Source organism: Neopsephotus bourkii, unplaced genomic scaffold (assembly GCF_033783945.1).
Source record: "Neopsephotus bourkii isolate Nb327-2 ecotype Australia unplaced genomic scaffold, CSIRO-AGI_Nbou_v1 NB_795, whole genome shotgun sequence".
Lineage (NCBI taxonomy): Eukaryota > Metazoa > Chordata > Aves > Psittaciformes > Psittacidae > Neopsephotus > Neopsephotus bourkii.
Window position 1 is genome coordinate 2119898 of NW_026901291.1, and position 20621 is coordinate 2140518.

Consider the following 20621-nt stretch of genomic DNA (forward strand, 5'->3'; position numbering starts at 1 on the left):
GGGCGGGGCTGGGGGTGTGGCCGCTGCGCAGCGCGCCGCGGAAGGAGGGTGGGGCGGTAACGCAGCGGCCGGCCCAGAGACCGAGAGAGGCGAGGTGGCCCCGGCGGCAGCGGGCCGGGCGCGGGCGGCCCTCAGCGGGGAGCTGGAGAAGGAGGAGAAGGAGGACTGCACCGCGGGGAGCCGCTGAGCTGCTGAGGGGATGAAGGACCGGCTGGCTGACCTGGCAGACGCGAGGGTTCGGCTTAGGGGCGAGCGGGGCGCCGTCCGGGGCAGGGCGGCGGCTGGCGGGAGGGCACCAAACGGCGGAGCGCGGGGGAGTTCGGGCCGCTATCGCCGCTGAGGTAACGGACAGCGGCGGGAAGGCCGGTGTTCCGCGACGGGATCCGCGCAGGCAGCGCCGCGGCCGCACCGCGCTTCCCTGCTCCCTTCTCGGGCAGGGGCGGCTTCCACCGGGAGCCGGGGAGGGTCTGGGGGCCTGGCAGTAAGACGTCAGGTTTCTCCGGTTTAGTAGAACACTTTCCCCCGCTGCCTCCTGACCTCCAGCGCGTCCCAGCCGTTACAGTTCCGAATGGCAGATAAACCGGATAATAGAGTTGTTTTCGAGTTGCCTGTGGTGTCGTGGGGTAGATCTATCCGCTTGGGAACGGTTTAACCAGTAACGCGTCAATAAAGCTATCTGCAGATTTTATTTCCTGCGTCTTTACAAAATGGTAGCTGGCTATGTTTATGCACTCTTTTCCTTTCCCTTATTTGTGCTTTGAAAACGGTATCCTAAAAAAGAAGGGAGAGTTTGAGGGAGGTACCATCCTGTCTCTCTACAGCAGGATATGGCTTGGGTAAAGTAAAAGGATATTTGGCTTGTTTTGGTTTTTCTTCCTGGAAAGAAATGGAAGTGGAAATCACGAAGGACTTCTGTGATAGTTCTGGGACTCTGCATGTATGTAGAAGTTGGCCTGCGTCAACATGCAGGCATGTTTGGGGCTCATTCATCTTAAAATTAAGTTCATATCTTCTGGATCACAAAATACATTTTGGAAGCTCTGTTTCTAAGTGGTGGAATTATCAGTACCTCCCATCTTCCTTCCTAAAAAGATGAATTGGCATCTGAAAAGATTTTGCCTTATCAGATTACAGTATCTTTATCAGGAAAGATGTTTTGGAGGCATGCCAAAGAATTGTGTAATTTGTTTCAGATTTACTTCTTCCTTTTTCCTATTTTTAAACATGTCCAGGTTGTAGGAATATGTGCCAAATGTTGGTGATGGTGCCTGCTTCCTGGAAAGAGGAAGCAGCAAGTAGTGATCTGCCTTGACTTTTTCATGTATAGCCCTAAACAAGTAGACTTCAATCTGACTGAGGGGAAGCAGCAGTGGTCTGTTGAATGGGTTTTATTAATGTAAAAACCAAAAACACGCACACACAAAAAAAGAAACAACAGAAAATAAACCCTAACACCTCCTTTTAGGTATTGTTAACAGTTTTTAAAGCAACTATGAATAGAGGCTTTTAAGCCAGATTTAGTATGTGATATCTGAAAATGTTGTGGTACTGCAGCGCTTCAACTGAAACGTCGCTTCAGGAAGCTGCTGCTTAAAAGTGTTCAGTATTGCTGCCTATAGAATTAACAAATAGCTTAGAGACTTAAAAGTTTTCTTCTAACTAGAAGAAAATATTTAAACATCAACTGAAGTTATTGAAGATCCAGTCTAAATTTTATCATGTAAAAGTGTGCAGTTGACATGAAGTTTTGAAAAGTTGCATACCTGAGGGAGGTGCCTTTTGTAAAACTTGGTTTCCTCAGGGAACTCATGGAAGTAGCAACTTCCACCTTTCATCTATATGAGAAATACTGAATGAGATCAAGTTTTTGTGATGTTCCTTCACTAGTGTAAGCACTTTCAGCTGTGATGCTTGACCACATTTAGATAAGATTGCTTTGAAAAGGAATAAATAAACTGAGTGAGGAACTAATGTATTAACATTTATTTGCCTATTTTCCAAACTGTTTCAGTTTGATTAGTGTAGTTTCATTATGTTTTATTTGGCTGAATCATTAAGTAGAGCATATAAGCCATGGTTTTTGAGCAGGCCTGGGCCTGCAAGATCTTCAGGAATAGCTGTGCCTTGCCTCTTTCCTTTAATACAAGACTTTCATTGTGTTTTACTTTGGTTGGACCTTGCCAAAATAAGTTTCATCCACCCTATTTCCCCCAAAGACCCTTTGAGGTACAGAAATAGTTGAAGAGATGCTGGCCAGTCAACATTGACCCATTTTTACAGTATTCCCTTTAGCAGAAATAGATTCATAGAATCACAGAATAGTTAGGGTTGGAAAGCACCTTAAGATCATCTAGTTCCAACCCCCCTGCCACGGGCAGGGACACCTCACACTAAACCATACCACCCAAGGCCTCGTCCAACCTGGTCTTGAAAATTGTTCATTGAAGTTAACATGTTCTTTTTTTGTGAGCTCCTGGATTTTATATGACAGCAAGCAAACTTTTGTAATTAAAAGTTGTAACTTTTTTCCTAGATTGCCCTTTATCATTCATAAAGAGAGAGAAATGTTACTTATCAGTATTTGTGGTCCATCAACATAAAATGATCATAACTTTTTGATACTTTTGTTAATACACTGTTTTTTAAGCAGTTAAACAGGGCTAAAGTAGCTGCTGGAGAATAGATGATGTTGCATCCTCTTATTTTCTTGCTAGAAAAATTCTTGTACAGTGCATGCTTTTACAGGAGAGAGCAACCATAATTGTATTTGTCCACTTGTAGGGGATTATTTTAATGTACTGTCTAAATGAATCTAAGCAGGCCAAGATGAACTTCTTTTCAGCTGTTAGAATTGTCCTTGAATGCAATTAACTGGATAATTGATCAAATCCCAGACTGGTATTAGTTATTTTGAGCACAAATTAGTGTAAGAATAAAAGATTCTCTCTGATCCCATATGCTGTTTTCAGCAGTGGTGAATGGTATATATTTATGGAAGAGGAAAAAACAAACCCAAGGCAAGTACGTAGCACTGATTGTAAAGCATTCTCCCAGCCTTCAGTGGTTTGCTGTTCACGGATACAAATCCATCTTAAAATGGCTTGAAAAGAGCCATAGGGTCTATGTTCAGACAGTCAGCTTAGCACATTTAGCTAGTGTCAGATGTTAAAAACAGATGCCCTTTTAAAGGCCTGTTAATAAAACTCATTCAAACGTTTTTTTGTTGTACTTGCTGAATCATTTAAGAAAGCATTAAGATGTAAAAAAACCTCTGTTTAGGAGTGATGGTTTGGGTCTCAAGATAGGGAGCATTATTCATATGGCTTTAAAATTACTATCTTGTTTCTGAAATGGATGCAGAGCTATCTGTTGAAATCCAGTTTTCTTGCTTGATTGGTTAACAATTTTAAATACATGCTTTTACATTTCCTTACTCTTCAGTGTTACTGAGGATATCTCTGACAAAACTTTTCAAAATGTATGGTTATAGCTTTTGTTGTTGTTAAAGACCTGTAACTTGAACAGAGCTGCATTGATGTTTTGTAAGCTATCTCTCGGGCATTCACTTAGTGCCCCCAGAGCTGTTTAGGAGCAAGTGAAGAACCACAAAGTCCTGACATTTAAAATTGTTAGAATTGGGTGGAATGGAAACAAAATTGCAAAAGGAACTATTTCAGAAGGAGGAAAACATTACGGGGTTTCCCTCCTCGGGAGTTAACTTCTTACATTAGTCTTTGTTCAGACATGGAATTTTCTGAAGATGAGCTTTATGTTTTCCATGTCATAACAGGCTAATTTCATATAGATGGTTACCATATGATGCTGTTCTGGCTGTATGATAATGCTACTAAATGCATGTTAAAGATTGACCTGCTGGAGCTGCCTGTTTGATCATCTTGGCTGTCTTTAAGTCCTTCTTGGCTGCTGGGATAGAAAAGAATTTCTGGAAACACTGATGCCATAAGGAGAAACTGTAACACTGTAACGTGCTCCTTGGGGTTGAGTCCTTGGAGCCTGCCAGAGGAGTACACATGATCTGGACTGAGAAATAACTAACCTTGGATGGGATTTAAAGGGCAGGTAATAGTTGTGGGTTTAGGTCAAAAGCTGTTTCAGTTTCAAAGGTCGATAATTAATGTGGTAGGGAATCTCAAGCTAGACTGACTTTTGCAATTCTATAAGGTATGGGAAATGTCAGAAGTTTCATAGCCACCAGGATAGCTTCTACTTGAAGCTAAGAAATTATATTGTCTGAGTATCTGGATTCTGTGATACAAACCAGTTTCTAAGGAACTTGATACATTTTACAAGTCTATGACTGTTTATAGAGTTGTATGGGCCAGACTTTGAGTCCCAAGGTCAAGGTATGAGCTGAAAACAGGCTTCATTAGTTTGCTCTTGGCATTGACGTGGAACTTTTATCAGCTTTTTCTGATACTGCTTATGCTGGGGAGGCAAGGTCTAGGAGAAACAATGTGTTTCTGTTGATGATAAAAGTGAGTCCTTGGTTACATTGTGTTGTCGTCAGAAGAGGTGCATCACTGAAGTTCAAGAGTTAGCAGGTAAGCTGTATTTTAGGGACATGGTGATTTAAGAATGTAGAGATGAGAGGTTGACAAGTCATCAGGTATCTCAAGTGCTGATGTTCAAAGTAGGATGTCCATAAATCCTTCACCGCATTGTAGACAGGGGATCTGTCAATGGTGTCATTGCAACCAAATGCAAAAGTGAAATGAACGTGGAACTGCCTATAGGGTGGGGAATCCTGATTGCTCCCTTCCAGCCTGGCATCTACAAACAGGGCTTCCCAGTAAGCTTTTTGTATCTTTAAGATTCACTCAGGTGTTTAATGTTTTACTAAGATCATCTGACCAAGCTGAAAGCTGACATTTGCATCTCTAAGCTAATGCTGTTTTCGTTATTTTCAGTTCAATTAACTAAATACAGTATGTGGTTATAAACAAGTAGAAAAAATATTCTTTACTCAGTAAATGTAAGCAGAAGTTGTTCTTTTACGTAAGTAATGAAATTAAATGTCTTTAATGTGTAGCTCATTCTTAACTTTCAACTGGTAGCTTTGTAGTCTCTGGCATGGGTAAAAGTTGGGTGACTTCAGTTGGGCACTGACTGTCTCACTTGTGTGTGTTAAGCAAGACTGTTGATTAATTACAGTCCCTGAGGACCAATTCTTTAATACTGAATTCTAACAGTCATGTCCTCAAAATGAGTAACTGCAAAAAGTCTTCAATGACACACAGTGCTGTGAGTGATGGGAGGGTGGGCAGGGAAAGTAGTAACATCTACATTTCTGTATTTCAGCTGGGGCTTTATGGGTTTCCATAAGTATAAAAAATACAGATGATTTCTGACAAAGATTGTCAGGGCTTTATGCACTCCCTGAATTTGCAGGAAAAGAACTGTCACAAAGTCTGAGTAATAACTCCTTGAAGATTTGGGGCACTCCTAGATCTTCATTAAATATAACCTTCTCAATTAGATAATAGCAGTGCTTGACATGGGATTAAATTGCAGAATTGTCTTGCAAATAATATACATCTCACCTACTGTAATAAAACCAGAAACAAAGGGCCTATGGGTAAATAGGATCAGGGTTTAGGAACAGAAAGCAGGTGTTAGAAGACCAAAGACAGAGGGACTTGTATGAAGAAAAGTGTCTAGGATGTGAAAATCCCTTGATGGTACCTGTCTTGTATTTTATTTTCCTAGCAGATAACCCTTTGACTATCTGCTAGAATAATACTTTGTTCTAATTTTGGTTTAATGCTGTTCAAACACCAGTGCTTTACAGAGGGAACTAGAGAACATGGAGGCTGGAGCTCTTTGCCTTTCTAGGATGCATGTTTTCTCTTTTCCTTTGATAAAACTTGAATATCTGTTCCTTTGAGGATCTGTGTATTCTGCAGGGCTGGCTCCAAGGGTTAGGGCAGTGTGACAGAGGCAGTGTTTTGGGCTGGATGCCCTGGCGAGCTGCGACAGCCTGTCAGCTTGAGCTGCTGCTGCCTTGGCTGCTGTTCCAGGGTTTATCAATTATGTAATGTGTGTATAGTTTAGTGTGTGTAATTATGTCTAAAGTGGTGTGGAATGGCAGCCTTGAGACATCCAAGGGCAAAACTAATAAGCAGATGTTGGTAGCTTTTACTTCTAGCTTGTATTAGATGTTGAGCTTTCACCATCACAAGGCAGTCATCAGCACCTCTCTTAGCATTTCTTTGAGAGGGATTGATTTACTGTCTCAGTAAACTGAATGTTCATATGGGACTCGCTGTGCAAGTATCTTTATGCTGTGAGAGAACACTTGGATGCCAAATACTGTTTGAATAGTTTTTATGACAGGTACTGAAACTGTGACATCACTCACAGACTGGTTCTGTCCTGAAGGTGTTTACAGAGGAGTACATGTAAATGCCTGAGCATTCACTACTTCATGGTAGTTGGGTGGTTTCTTTCTTTGACCTCTCTGCTTGTTTGTTTTTGAATTGTGGCCCTCAGAAGAAGGAAACTTACTTTTGTGACTTGGCAGACTGTTGGCAGAAATGTGTCAGCAGTAGCAGTGGTGAAGAGGGTGTCATTGTGTTGAACAGGAGCCTGAGTTTTATTTCATAGATTTGTTTTGTTGTCTTTTACAGTATAAAGGAAATGAAGATGGGGAGACAGTTATTGTTGAAAAAGACCATTTTATGGATGACTTTTTCCAACAGGTAAGGTTATAGTTTTCACCATGCATTAACGACTTAGTTATTTTTCTGTGCCTTTTAACTTCTGTAATTAGGCTTAACAAATTCATCTACACCCCATCCCCAGTATGCTTTGTAATGGTGTTCTAAATGAAATGTTGCTCTGAATTATTGTACTGTTCTCATTGCCATATTTCTCTTCCTCTAGGTTGAGGAACTTAGAAATAATATAGCAAAAATAGCACAAAATGTGGAAGAAGTGAAGAAGCAGCACAGCATTATCCTGTCAGCACCAAATCCTGAAGGAAGTGCGTATCACTTTTTTTGGATTTCAGATATGTGTAGCTATGGGAATAGAACTTGAGGTGTTCAGAATGCGAAATGTAACACAATTCATTAAATATTTCCATTTTTAATCTTGGATTAATGTTTTCATTTGCTTATTTTTCATTCTGTAAGTCTCATTTGATTAACTACATTTTCAGCGTATTTGTTGCATGATCCACATCTTTGCTAGAGCAAAACTCCAGTTCAATATGGTATCATGAAATGGATTGTCTTCAGAAACATAAAGGCTATTTGCATTTCTTTTAATTGATGACAGTGTTGAAGTGTCAGCTGACACTCATACAGTACAGCCATCATGGTCTCTTATTCTTAAGTAGGGGCAAGATCCTGCCTAACAGTAACACTATAACCAGCTGCTTCAGCAGTAGTAGACAGTTCGATGATGGAGCCCTATTTTTAGAAGTGCTGGAAGTGCAGATGTGCTTTCTGAACAGAGAACGTAAAAGTTTAGGGAACTTACCCAGAAACCTGATGTGTTCTCAGCACTTGTTAATTCAAGGAATGCCTCTGTTTACGGGAGAAGCTTAAAGAAAAGGGAAGAAAAGATGGGGAGATATTTTTGTGAAATGTTGCAACTCTTTCTTGTTGATGACAACTGAACTTTCTGTGTTAGTTTTTCTCTCCCTCCTATTTTCTTTGTTTACAGATGGGCATACAATTGTATTCTTAAATGATTTTGCAGGCTGCTTTTTGTCTTAACAACTGTACACAGTCATACATACACCTTGGGTTCATTTGAGTGTTTTAACATCTGTGGTCTCAGCTCATGTATCAGCTTGTGTTTGTGCTAAAAATTGTGCTCAATCATGCATTTGAATTGTGTAGGAACATGACCTTGCCTGTAAATAACGTAGGCTCTTGTGAATCTAGCGTCTTCAGTAAACCCAGTAGCAGAGATGTAGTGAAATTCTTTGTGAATTCTTTGTGTAGTATTCTTAATAATATGGAGTGCATGGTTCAGATGTGTTAATAAAGGTAAAAGCCATGAGCCCATGTTAAACAACAGAAGCAGAAGTGGGGAAAAATCGGTATCGTCACTTGATAGACTTCAGTGAACTTTCATTTTGATGAGCGAATGAATGTTACTCTGAAAGTGTTACATTAAGAAAAAATGTGGAATATTTCATCACCTGGTTTAGTTCATGACTTGGTAATAACATTTCCTAACTGTAAGAGCTTCTCATAAGTAGCAGGAACCTAATAATATGCTGCTACAAAAATGGTAAAGTGTTTAGGAGTATAATAAACAAGTCCTCTGCATTGTTATACTGGATGCAGTTATGACATTGCACGGTAGAATTCTAGATAGTTGCTGGCTTACCATTATCAACAGTTCTGACGAGAAAAAAAAAAAAAAAACAACATGTTTTTCATTTTCTCTTTTTTCTTTCAGGAACAAAAGAAGAACTTGAAGAATTAAATGAGGAAATAAAGAAGATTGCTAATAAAGTCCGAGCCAGGTTAAAGGGTAAATTGTGAGGAGAAATAGAACTGCTGTCATGTCTAATGATTCAGGATGTAGCAGTTTTACAGACTTAGCACATTGCAGCTGAACTCCTAAACTTCAAAAGTTGCATTGTGTATGCATAAACCATATTGGATGGCTCTTTAAACTAGAAAACCTCCCCCTCCCTGCCAACTAATGTACAGCCCATGTCAGGAACAGTATTGTCCTCTACTTTAGTCCTCCTTGGCAACCTTCACCGCTGACAAATACCAGGTCTCAGCACATCCCAGTCTGTGGAACAGGACAAAGAGCTTGCTTGCTTTCAGGAATAGCCTAGAAAATTAAAGTGCAAAGTAATTCCTCTGTGTAGAAGTGAATTCTGCAGCTTAAATGCTGGGTTTTGGTCATGGTGTCTTGGAAGATTTACCGCAAGAACAGTCTCCGTAGCATACATACCTACACAGGGAATTGCTTTAGAGTATTTAGTGTGTTTTAAATTCAAACTAGCTATTTTTGCTGTGGCTTTCCCCTATGGCTATGTCTGCATTGTTTAGCATCGGTTTTGAAATATATTGAATGTTTTAATGTTGCTGTATTACAATTACTTCCATAAACACTAGGGTATGGTGTTTATTGTTCAAACAATAAAAGCAGCCAGTATTGTTAGAACTTTGGATATTTTTCTATAGTAACAGGCAGTAGTGTGACTCTGTAAAAGTATTGAAGTGGTTACTGTGTTACAAGAGCTGTACCAATTACCGAAATTATTTTGTATTATCTATATATCACTGCCACACACCAAATGTTAAACATGTCTGTGGGGATCTTATACATGAAGAAAGTATTAATTAACACTATTTACAAAGTAACTGAGCTATTAAGTAATTATACTGACCATTGACTCATAACATTCTTCTATTGTTCTTAGCTATTGAGCAGACTTTTGATCAGGGCGAAAATGCTAATCGGACATCAGTGGACCTCAGGATAAGAAAAACACAGGTATGATCACTTAAGTTTAAATAAAAGGATTCTAGTAAATTGGAGAATGAGTTTTCACCACTGTGAAATTATTTCAGAGGTTCATGTTCTGTTTTGCTGGAATGTAACTTTCAGTTGCTGTGCAGTATTGTGCTGTGTTAAAAAAAAAAATAATAGGTTTTGTTCCACATTTTTATATCCTTATAAAACAGCACTCTGTATTGGCTCACAAGTTTGTGGAGGTCATGATGGAATACAACGAGACGCAAACTCTCTTTCGAGAACGCAGCAAAGGTCGGATACAGAGGCAGTTGGAGATAAGTAAGTGACCTGAATACACGTTTTTAAAAAGTTAATTGTGTTGTTAATATCTACTTTGTTTCTTGCTGCTTAAAGATGGTACAAAGCATTATAGATCTTGAATGTCTTCTTGCAGGATGTGAGAGGAAAAACTATCACATGGCATAAACTCTTTAGTGTTGCTGTTCAGAGCAGCTGTAAAGAAGATAAGGTTAAACTCCATACATTTTTTTTTGTTGTTGAAAACTATTCAAATAACTGTCTTTTCCTTTTGTATCATTTATTTCTGATGCTACAACTTTTGATGAAACATTGAGAAAAGCTGTGTTCTGAAAGTAGTATTAGTAAAAGCCATTCTAAAATTAACGTGTTAAACAGAACATCTCTTTTTATCCTGTGACATTTTTGTCAGTAAGAACATTTGTTAAATTCAGCTGATGTAAAATCAGTGCTGCTGTTAATTTACATTCATCATTTGTTGACTGACTTGCATCTAAGTTATTTCATCATTGATAACTATGAGGAGTATTCAGAAAGGTAATTGTACTCTGAACTACAGCATCTACCTCAGAAGGTGTCTAAAATATCCATAACATATTGTACCTAAAATTAGCCTTTATTATCTCCTGTAAAAGCAAGTACATATATTGCTGAAATAGGAAATGCAAACAGAAAGTTGGCAAATTACAAGGTAACTTTGCTTTTCATGTGATTCTCAAGTTTGTCATTAGCCTCTCATGCTTATGGTTCAGTTCAGCTTTTCAGTTAGGTTTATTGGGCGAGTTGAGTTCTTTACCTATATGTTTAAGGAGAGAGATCCTAATACTTCAGGACATGGTTATGTGTTGCTATTACTCAGAGCCTTCAGCTTTTCCTCAGCATTGTCTTCTGGCTATTACTTGATATTTTCTGTTTTGGGTTGCTTTGCGCGGGTTTTTTTCCATATGCAAAATGGCATTTGATAATGGCTGAAAACAATGCTTAATAGAATAATTTTCTTTGAATTGTCATCCTTCTGGTATGGCAAAATTTTATGTTCAATAATGAGTGATGTTACGTAAAGTATTGTTGTTTCTATCCTAGCTGGAAAGACCACCACTGATGAGGAGCTGGAAGAAATGTTAGAGAGCGGTAATCCTTCAATTTTCACTTCAGATGTATGTATTTCTAGTCCAGTTTATGCCTCTCTTCTATTTTGCTGCTTCTCGTATTTGGAAGTATGTCAGCACATATTTATGTCCATATCTTTTTCGATCTTCCAAAGATTATATCAGACTCTCAGATCACTAGGCAAGCTCTGAATGAAATTGAGTCGCGTCACAAGGATATCATGAAACTGGAATCCAGCATACGGGAACTACATGAAATGTTTATGGACATGGCAACATTTGTTGAGACTCAGGTAAATGAACCAATTCAAACACATTTATCTAAGAGGGATTTTTTATTTTTTTTCTTCCCCTCAGTATTCCTCTGTGAAATATGCAGGAACAATTGCTTCTATTCAGATAGTACAGACTTAGGGTGGGTTTTGACTATGATTAGAATATACGGAAGTTGATCACTAAAGGTTTTTTAGACAAACACAATCTGGATGTACTCGTGGTATATCTATGAATAACTAAGCATAGCCTTTATTTTCACTTGGTGTACTTAATATTTTCTTCAACGTGCTTATATTGCAATAAGCTTGAACATTTTATCCCTGGTTAAGAAAGAACAGCATTCTGCTGGAATGTTTGCCTGTATCTTGGGTGTTCAGGATTCTTATAGGTGTGGTAAAGGACTATTGTGGTAGAATAAAATGTGCATTAGCAAGAATGTATGCAACTTGCACATAATACAAAGGTCTGATTACGGTTCTAAGGTGAATATACAGAGATTGAAAAGTCATTCAAGTAGTTTCTTATGTTTATAAGCTTTATCTTATCTACATAAATTTGTTCATGTCTTTACGTACTAATTATCTAACAAAAATATTTTTAACTTATGTTCTTATAATTCTTTGCCTTATGCAGCAAAGTGGAAAGAGTCGTGTTCAGGGGAGGCACTTCCTGGAAAGGACTATTTTATTTGTTTTTTTTTAATTGGGTCTTGTTCTCCAAGTCCTACATTGCTTTAATGTTAACTATCTAGCCAAGGCAAAAACCCAAAAGGTAGCAGTTTTCTTTCGAATTAGAAATGAACAAAAGTTACTTGTGCATCATTTTTTAATGCTTTGCTGTTTACTGCTGCTGATTATTTCTTCTGATGGACAGAAACACAGGTAATAGAGTTACTGTAATTTTTCACCAATCCTCCATTTCATTACCAAACTTCATTCATCATACTTAATTTGAATTTCTTGTGTCCTGATATGGTGAACCCTCAATTCCACGGAACTTCTGAGGTTGCTATTATATGTGTGTGTGTTCTTAGATAACTGTTGAACCTTGTGTCAAAAGAAGTCAGTATCTTTTCCCACTTGCAGGCACCTCAGAGATTTCTCATCTCTTTAGTGTGTCAGCTTTAGTTTTGGCTGTTAAAACATACCTCACATTCAGTGGTATGTTTTCAGATGTTCAGTATTTGTTCGTGCTAAAGGGAGAAATATGCCTGCCCTGCCCATGAATGCTCCTTGTTTAGTTAGACCTTTGTGCCCTTGCTTCTCATTCCCTTTTCCATTTACACATCAAAGCAGAAAAAACGTCAGCTGCCAATATGTACATTATTTACTGTTTAATCACTTATGTCCTATAGCCTTCCTTCTCTTCAGTTCATTAAGCAAGGATCCATGTATTCTAATAAATTTTATGTTCAAAACTTCATTTTAAGGGTGAAATGATCAACAACATAGAGAAGAACGTGATGAATGCATCAGATTACGTGGAACATGCAAAAGAAGAGACAAAAAAGGCAGTTAAATATCGAAGTAAAGCACGAAGGGTATGCTATCTTTCTGTAATTGTGCTAGTCAGTATATTAACTTAGCACAGTATGAAGTGACCTTCAGTTTTAGTTGTGTTGTTGTATTCAGTCCATTAAGGTAGAATTAATGCACATTTTACTTTTCTGTAGTTATGATATTTTAAATTACAAAACGTTGTTATAAAATAGTATATGACAGGAAGATTTACCAAAGGATTTTACAAGCAACACCACAGTCCCATCAGGAAAAAATCAGAACCTTTCCAAAGTGATTTGTTATAGTTACTAAAAATTTGTATTGCCAGTAGAGGACAGAAACTTGTCTTACTACAGAAACGTACAAGCAATTCATACACAGATAAGGCTATGTTTTCTATTTAAAAAAGCTGTTATTACAGAATGTAAAAACCCCGAAAGAATTAATGTACTATGCCAGTAGATAAATTCACAGGTGGTTCTTATCCATTACTGTGCTACTTTTTAATTATTCAGACTCTAAATAAGCTTAAAGGTTTTTGGATCTTTATCACTGGTAAACTTACCTGGATTTAGAGCTGTAAAACTGCCATGTTAGCAGGAAAAACAAAATTGCTGGTTTTGCTGAAGCAGGCTTTTTTAGAATTCCATCTGCAATTACTCTTTTTACAAATAAGTAATTCTGTACTCTTGTACAAGTACTAGATAAGGGAGATCTTCCCTCTGGAAAGGGTGTGATATTAAACCACTATTCTGAATTTTGTGGAGGAATGCAGTAACGTTCAGGTGTTTGCCATTGCTGTGAAAACTTTTGTGTTTCAACATCTTCCTTCCCATCAGAAAGCCAAATAATATATTCTGGAATCAGACTACTGAGTAATTTATATTTTGTAACTGTATGATTGCAGAGTGAATGAATTGTTCCTTTGACTTCATAATTTCCCCTTTTGAGAAGCTGTGCAATTTTGTGAGGCTTTTTATGGTGAGTTGGATTTGAGGGAATAATATATCTTTCTACAGACAGACAGATATCTACATATAGGTAACACACTGTATTTAAAGAAAATATGCAAGAAGTATCAAAAGAGCCCACTTAATGTATATGTAAATGGTGGTTTTCTCATCTTTGGCAACTATATAAATATTAACTACAGTAGTTTATCTGTAAACAGTGTTTATTCTTACGCAGGCAAGAGTATACAGGTAAATTTATCTTGATTGGAGAACACTGCAGGCTTTAACAAAAATGAGCGTGGATCTAAAACGTGACTATTTTTAACATTAAAAAGAAATGCAAATCGTTGTGCTTAATCTTAAAATAATAAATACCTTGTTTTTTGACAGAAAATGTGGATAATTGTCATTGTGTCATTGGTGTTGATTGCTGTAGTTGCTCTAATTATTGGTTTGTCTGTTGGTTTTCGGTGATGCATGGATAACCGCAGCATGTGTGACTTCCTGCCACAGTGGCAGTAAGTAACTAATCAACTAATTATGCTCTTGTTTTGGCCTGGTAACTTGTATTGTTCTACTAACCCCTAATATCCATGCAGTTAGTACTGGAGAGTAGGCTTAAGATGCATTGGGGGATCTTGTTCATCTCTGGATACTGTAAAAGTGCTGTGCATGTCAGTATTGAAACTGACACCTAGTGGTAAGCTGCCACATGCACAGAATGTGATCACTACATGAGACTCATAAATGCAGAAGGAAATGAGACCAAAAATGCAGTTACTGTCTTGCAGCCCTTTGGAATTCTTTTATACTGAAACTTTACATCAGCAAAAAATCTACACCAATATATGGAATACCAGTTACACTTGGAACTTTATCAGATGGGGTGTTACATGGTTTTAGGCAGAGCTTTCATAAAAGTAAATGTCTACAACCATGTAGTTGGCTATATGCCTTGTAGAACATCCTACAATTTCTTACTCTCAAGCTATTTATTAATACCGGACTAAATGAAGCAGTGGGAAATAATATATTTGTAAAAGGAAGTCTACAAAGATTCCAGCTGGAATTTTAGTACATAAATTTGATAATTTGTTCAATCTTCAGATTCTTGCTATACTAAGCTACCATTTCTTGTCAAGATAACACCTAACCAAGCCACTTAACTCCTCCTGAGTCCAACAGAAAGTCAACTTCTGCATGCAGGATCCTCAAACTATGCATAAGGCACTATGAACAGGGTATCACTCTGAACAGCTTATCAGAAACTCAGTTTTCTGTACTAACACTCTTTTAATAGTAAGGCTTTTACTTTTGTTGTTAGAGTTTCTTCTCAGCTTTGGGTTATAGGCAGGTAACAGATTTACTGTATCATTGCTTAGAATCAGAAACACCTGACCTAATGTCAGACTTCCATGCATGTACATAGAACCGATCAATTTTTCCCCCCTGCAGCTCTTCTGAGGTATTACCTACACAGTGTTTTTACTTATGTTTTATTGAGTTCTATGAATTCCATTAAGCATGCCATCTTAAAGAGTTGAGCAGACTACAAATATTTATCCAGGGAGGGTGGCAGTAACCAATGTAACTGTACTTAGACATGACCCTGATAAGTAAATGTTCACTATTGCATGTTTCTGTATGTAATATCTACAAAAAGTTGGCTGTGAGTAATAACAATTCTACTGTGAAATAAAACACAGAAATGTTTCACAGAGCTCCATCTTCTAAATATGGTTACATGTATGTTAGGAAAGAATAAATGCAGTAAGCATTTATCTTAATTTTTCTAGAAAGAAAATCGAAGCACTGAGATGAGGTATCAGTTTTTCTGTGGCTGTACGTGTATGTGAACAGGGTATTTCAATCTCAACTTTTCTTTTTACTTTTTTTGCAGAAACTGATGTTCATCATTATCTGTGTTACTGTACTGCTTCTGATACTTGGAATTATCCTAGCGACAACACTATCCTAGCAAGCACATTCCAAGAGTTATGAACCTTCAGAAACTCCAAAATACATCTTCTGTAAAACCAAACCTGTTTTAATAAGTGATGCCTTACACTGTTCCATGATGATGACCTATCACTAATGGTTAAAAATCTAAACAAAGTTGCTCTTATTGTTTACTTATAAATGAATACGAGAATGTATTAGGATATGGATGGATTTGCATCATAAACTCTATAAGACTGAAACTTCTCTTAATTGTTTTGAACTAAAGTAAATTAGAATTTTTTTTCTTATCTCAGTGTTACAAACAGTTTAAATAGGGAGTTGAGAGACTTTAGAGTTTTGACTGTTTGGAGCTTTTTCCTATTGCAAATCTGATTCGAATCATGAAATGTAGTACCATACCCATTCTGCTTTTGTTAGCACTCGTGTGAACATTTTTGACATGTAGCCTTGTCTGTAAGTATAATTATTTAGTCACCTATCTAAGCTTTATACTTGAATTTTTTTTTCCCAACAAGTGCTAAAGTATTTTAGCCTGAAAAGACTCCTTATTTAACTGTCTGCCTATTGCAGTCCACTTGAGAAGGAAAAAAACAAAAGCCTTTTTTACATTTCCAGGCTTTTTGGTTTTTTTCTTCAATTTCAAACTTTAATTGCTTTAAATGTTTCGTTGCCTTTGTAATAAAATGTTAGTTGCAACATTTCTGGTAAAAGAATGCAATAATGAAGCACATTAAATTTGAACCTTAGCAGATAATTTTACAAATAACCCTTGTTCAAACACAAATAACCCTGATGGATCAGTTTAGCCTTACTATTAATGTGACAAAAATCATATTTTCTCTATAAAGCCAAGTCACAATTTCTTATTCAGAAGCTTGCTAATGTTGATGTGTGAGTATAGCACATAAACTCCTTCAGGAAAGTCTGAAACATAATAAAAACTAAGACACTGATCTGTTATGAAATTAGTCTTAACATGTATGAAGTGTTTTAGTGTATACACACCCGTTGTACTGCTAGTTTGCAACACTTACAGGCTTGAAAGATTTCAAACGTAACTAAATAACTGCATTTAATGTTACAAGTTATTTTTGTACTTTGTGTGTAAAATATTTGTAACTTGACTTTTTGACTTTTCATTGTTGAAGCATATCTATGTAGATATGTAGATATATTTACACTGTGAGAGAATTAGAGGGAAGTATAATGTGTGCCTTTTAAATACAGTCTAAAAATACACTTGTCAATGTTTCAAATAATTATAATGTTAACTGCAATGACTCCTTAAACTCATGTTTTGTTGAAGGTGTCCAAGATGGAAGTTACTCAGTCAACTGTAAGTCAGTCTGTGGACTTCATTAAATTCAGCAAAGTTTACAGTGAATATTGTATGTATGACTGTTCTTGCTTTGCTGTCCAAATACACTGTGAATGTGCTGGAGCTGTTCAGATGTCAAACATGTTTAAAAAGAAAAAAAATTACTATTATTGGTCTTTTTGCAATAACGAAGTCACTTGAAAAATTTTGGCTTCATCAATGAACAAATTTCTTTACCTCCAAGTCCTTACAAACATGGGTGAGTGTTCTGGAAGTTTACATGCAAAGTAGGGAAAGATTGGTTGCCTTAGTACTCAGTCTAGGTAAAATATATTTTTTATTCTATAGTTTTCTAGATTTTTATCAGTAAATATTATTTATACATATACACAAATTAAGGGGAAAAGAAACTGGTTCTGCTGTTTAACAGCTGATCACCTAAAACGACCCTCAGAATCCCATCATGTTGAGTTTTTTATTTATAATCCAATAATTTCCCCAAAGACAAGAAATTTGAATAGCCTACTCCATAGCTTTTTGTTATACAGCTGTCTCAGAGTTTGTTTTAAAACAAAACTTGTTTTTCACATGAACTTTTTTGTTCTTGTTAATATTGGAGAGGAATATATCTCTAACCTATGCACTAATAAATTTACCTAAGCAAGTATCTTGTGGCTGTTTTTATATTTATGATGTTATTGTGACCTTTGAATATTTCCAGTAAGTGTGTGAATTAGGCTGGTATGTTTTTGTGAAGACGTGTGTCAAACAACTGGTACTTAGAGTAAAAGTAGTATATTTCCTGAACCTTGTTACCAAAAAAGGTGTAGAGATGGTCAAAGTAGATGTAGAGAGAAATATGAAGACATCAGTGGGATTTATACCTTTTTAATATACCCATGGAATTTTGCTTAATATTGAACTTGAAAAATATGTGAATTATTTATTTGAATGAAGCTGTTCATGTATTCTCAAAAAATCCTCATAGAAGTGCATATTTATCACTGCAGAATGAAAATAACTTCCTCTTACCTGCTCACCCCAGAACTGGAATTTCTGGTATGGATCGAGGGTTTTGGTGTCCAGGTGGTAACTGGAGTTATTCCCATTCGCTCGTGTTTGAAACTGGTGTGCCACTCTTGAGAGCTTTTTGCTGGCATTGAGTGCTGTTACCCAAGTACCTGTGGAAAAAGCATCAAATCTGAACACAAATGAATCCAACAGAATGAACTAGAGTTGTTTCCAAATTAATCTGTCTTTATTCTGCTTCTCTTTGCTCTGTAGTGTAAAACACAGAGAAGACATTTCTAGGCAACAGAGGATTTGTTAAACATGGTTTTGATGAATGCAAGCCTGATAAATAAGATTTAAAAGACAAAGGGAAATGAGGGAACTGCTGCCTAGGAGGAAGGATGTTTTTCTGTATAAAGATATTATTTTAAAACAACCCACACCCTTTCAGACAGTTGTGCTGCATGTAGTTTGGAGGGAACAGTTTGGATGTGGGTTTTGTTTTGTTGGGTTTGGAGGGGGAGCAGTGGAGGGTGTGAAAGGGGGTTTAGAGACTTGGGTTACCCAATGTTAAATTTGATTTGATGCGTTAATGTGGCTTGTATGCAACTTCTGAAAATAACCATGGCATTCTTCCCCAAGTGGGTCAGCCTTTGCACCTGTGAATCAGCTCAGTCTTTTCTGTCATGTACAGTAAGCAATTGGCTGCTCAGCTACATAGTGCCAGTTGCAGCCTCTTTAGCTGCCTCTCTCCAACACACAGAGTCCTTCTGCCAGTAGTGAAGCACTTGGACATGAGCATTTTGGAATAAAAAGAGCATTTGGTATGCACTTGTAGCTAGGTTCTGAAGAACAAAAGAACTTCTTGAATAAACTTTTTTACAAAGGAGAATACATGGAAATGGTAAGTAATTACAAAATAATTGTATTTACATGTTGTAAAGAGTGATTGATTTTATTGTCTGTGTTTGAATGCATTTTACTGCAAATCAGGGGAAAGGAGGATTTTTATGCTTAAGCATAGTTAGAGAATGGCTAAGTTCTGATGCGAGTAGTTACTGTACAACGTAGTTTCCAGCTGCGAAGAAAACAAGGATTATTTTGCATGCAAAGATTTAGTTCCTGTCCATGCTTTAGAGAGAACATGGGTCAGCCTGTGCCAATTACTGTCAGTTAACAGTAAACTGAGCTGGACAGCATTATACTAACAGAGTGCAACTCAGTGTGGAGTGTATGTCAGAATGAATAGGAGCTCAACAGAGGTGCTGTTTATGTAACAGCTCACTTTATAGCCTTTTTATGTAATCTTACAGAAAACGGAGAGGCAGCTTCCATACATATTTGACAAGGTTATTTGGTGTTATTACACAGTTGTGTTAACTTTTTGCAGTTACCAGGTTTTTACTTTTTTGAGTCTGCTACTATGTAATTTTCATCAGTGTTTCTAACACTGGATAAGAGTTAAAGGAGTCGTATTTGCCATTTCTGAAATGAGATGTGAAAGCTCATAGGTGAGAAGGCATACAAAAGCTGGTGTCTGGATAACAACACTGACAGCTTGTTGTAAAGAAATCTTAAAGAAATCTTTGTCTTCTTTTTCAAACCTTTTCCTTTCTGAATTGTGGCGTAAGCCTACGGTGAGCATCTCTGTATCAGAGAATCGGAGAATTACGCTGGAAGTGATCTCTGCAGGTCACCTAGTGCAAAAGCAGTGTCAGTGGTGAGATGAGACCAGAATCTCATACTGTTCTACATCACAGAATGAAACACTTCTGATTGTGGTTAACAGAATCTTTTAAATATAAGCATGATTTTATTTATTTATTTATTTATTTATTTAGGGTTGTGTTTTTGGTTTTTTTTTAAACCTCAGACCTTCTGTCATGACTGTTCATACAGTTGGTCTCTGTATCTTAATGTTCTATGCATTAATATAATTGTTTTTATAGGAAGTCTTATCAAACAAAATATTTGCCACTCTAAGAATTTGTAAGAAGAAAATCTGGCCTTGGGAAGAATTTTTTCCTTGGCCTGTTTGTGGAACAGATTTCAGTTATCTGAGGGATGTAAATGGTTATTTTGAAGGGCACAGTCTAGACTAAACATAAAATATATGAACTTGACAAAAGGAGCGGGGGGTGGCAATGATATTTCACAACAGATACAACCAGACAATGGTTTCCTCACTGTGAGTAGTTTCATACTACCTGAAGTATCTTTGTCCAGTCAGATGTTGCTAAGTAGAAGTGAAGATATTGCAACTACTTGAAAGCCTGTTCTAGGCTTTATTTGGATCCCATTTGTAGGTCACTGTAGAATTAAATACTCGTCAGAACTACTACAGAGCTGTTCTACTTGGATGTAGCATTGGAAGATTAAATCCTAGTTTGTCCAAGTGCCTGAAATGACTTGTCCAGGATCCCACATGATCTGTGTGGCAGAGCACAGAGCTTGTACATGGGTGCCCATTTCAGCTTATAAGACTGCTGCTGCCTTCAGACCAGTCTGCACACAGGTGAGTAAAAATGTAAAACAAATCAAATATGTGATAAATGCATCTTTATTAGAGTGGTAGTCTGACTTGCTTAGACATTCAGCTGGTTGTTGCTGTACATTTAAACAAAGCTCAAGCTCTCAGACTGAAGCACTGAAGCTCTGTGATTAGACACAAGGGATAAAAAAGAGGTTAGCTGGCCTGGTGTGTTACATCTCAAGCTGTGAA

General features: G+C 37.3%; 1 protein-coding gene across 3 annotated transcripts; it reads left to right on the forward strand.

Moving 5' to 3' along the window:
• The first annotated feature begins 66 nt into the window (after positions 1–66).
• On the forward strand, positions 67–16954 carry STX2 (syntaxin 2). 3 transcript variants are annotated; one of them, XM_061355376.1, is made up of 11 exons: positions 4008–4810; positions 6648–6719; positions 6904–7003; positions 8437–8511; positions 9419–9492; positions 9684–9792; positions 10855–10928; positions 11036–11173; positions 12586–12696; positions 13999–14059; positions 15509–16954. In XM_061355376.1, the coding sequence occupies exons 1-11, from the start codon at positions 4733–4735 to the stop codon at positions 15607–15609; spliced, it is 993 nt and encodes a 330-aa protein (XP_061211360.1). In that variant the 5' UTR covers positions 4008–4732; the 3' UTR covers positions 15610–16954. The 3 variants fall into 3 exon arrangements, with proteins under 3 accessions (XP_061211359.1, XP_061211360.1, XP_061211358.1); XM_061355375.1 differs by lacking the exons at positions 4008–4810; positions 13999–14059 and adding an exon at positions 67–235; XM_061355374.1 differs by lacking the exon at positions 13999–14059 and having other exon boundaries at positions 4012–4810.
• Positions 16955–20621: the final 3667 nt, after the last annotated feature.

Bases quoted from the DNA above. Each gene is read 5' to 3' on its own strand.
- STX2 (XM_061355376.1), top strand. From the start codon at position 4,733: ATGAACGTGGAACTGCCTATAGGGTGGGGAATCCTGATTGCTCCCTTC. The intron at 4,811-6,647 runs GTAAGCTTTTTG...TGTCTTTTACAG, and splicing joins TCTACAAACAGGGCTTCCCA to TATAAAGGAAATGAAGATGG. The intron at 7,004-8,436 runs GTGCGTATCACT...TTTTTCTTTCAG, and splicing joins AGCACCAAATCCTGAAGGAA to GAACAAAAGAAGAACTTGAA.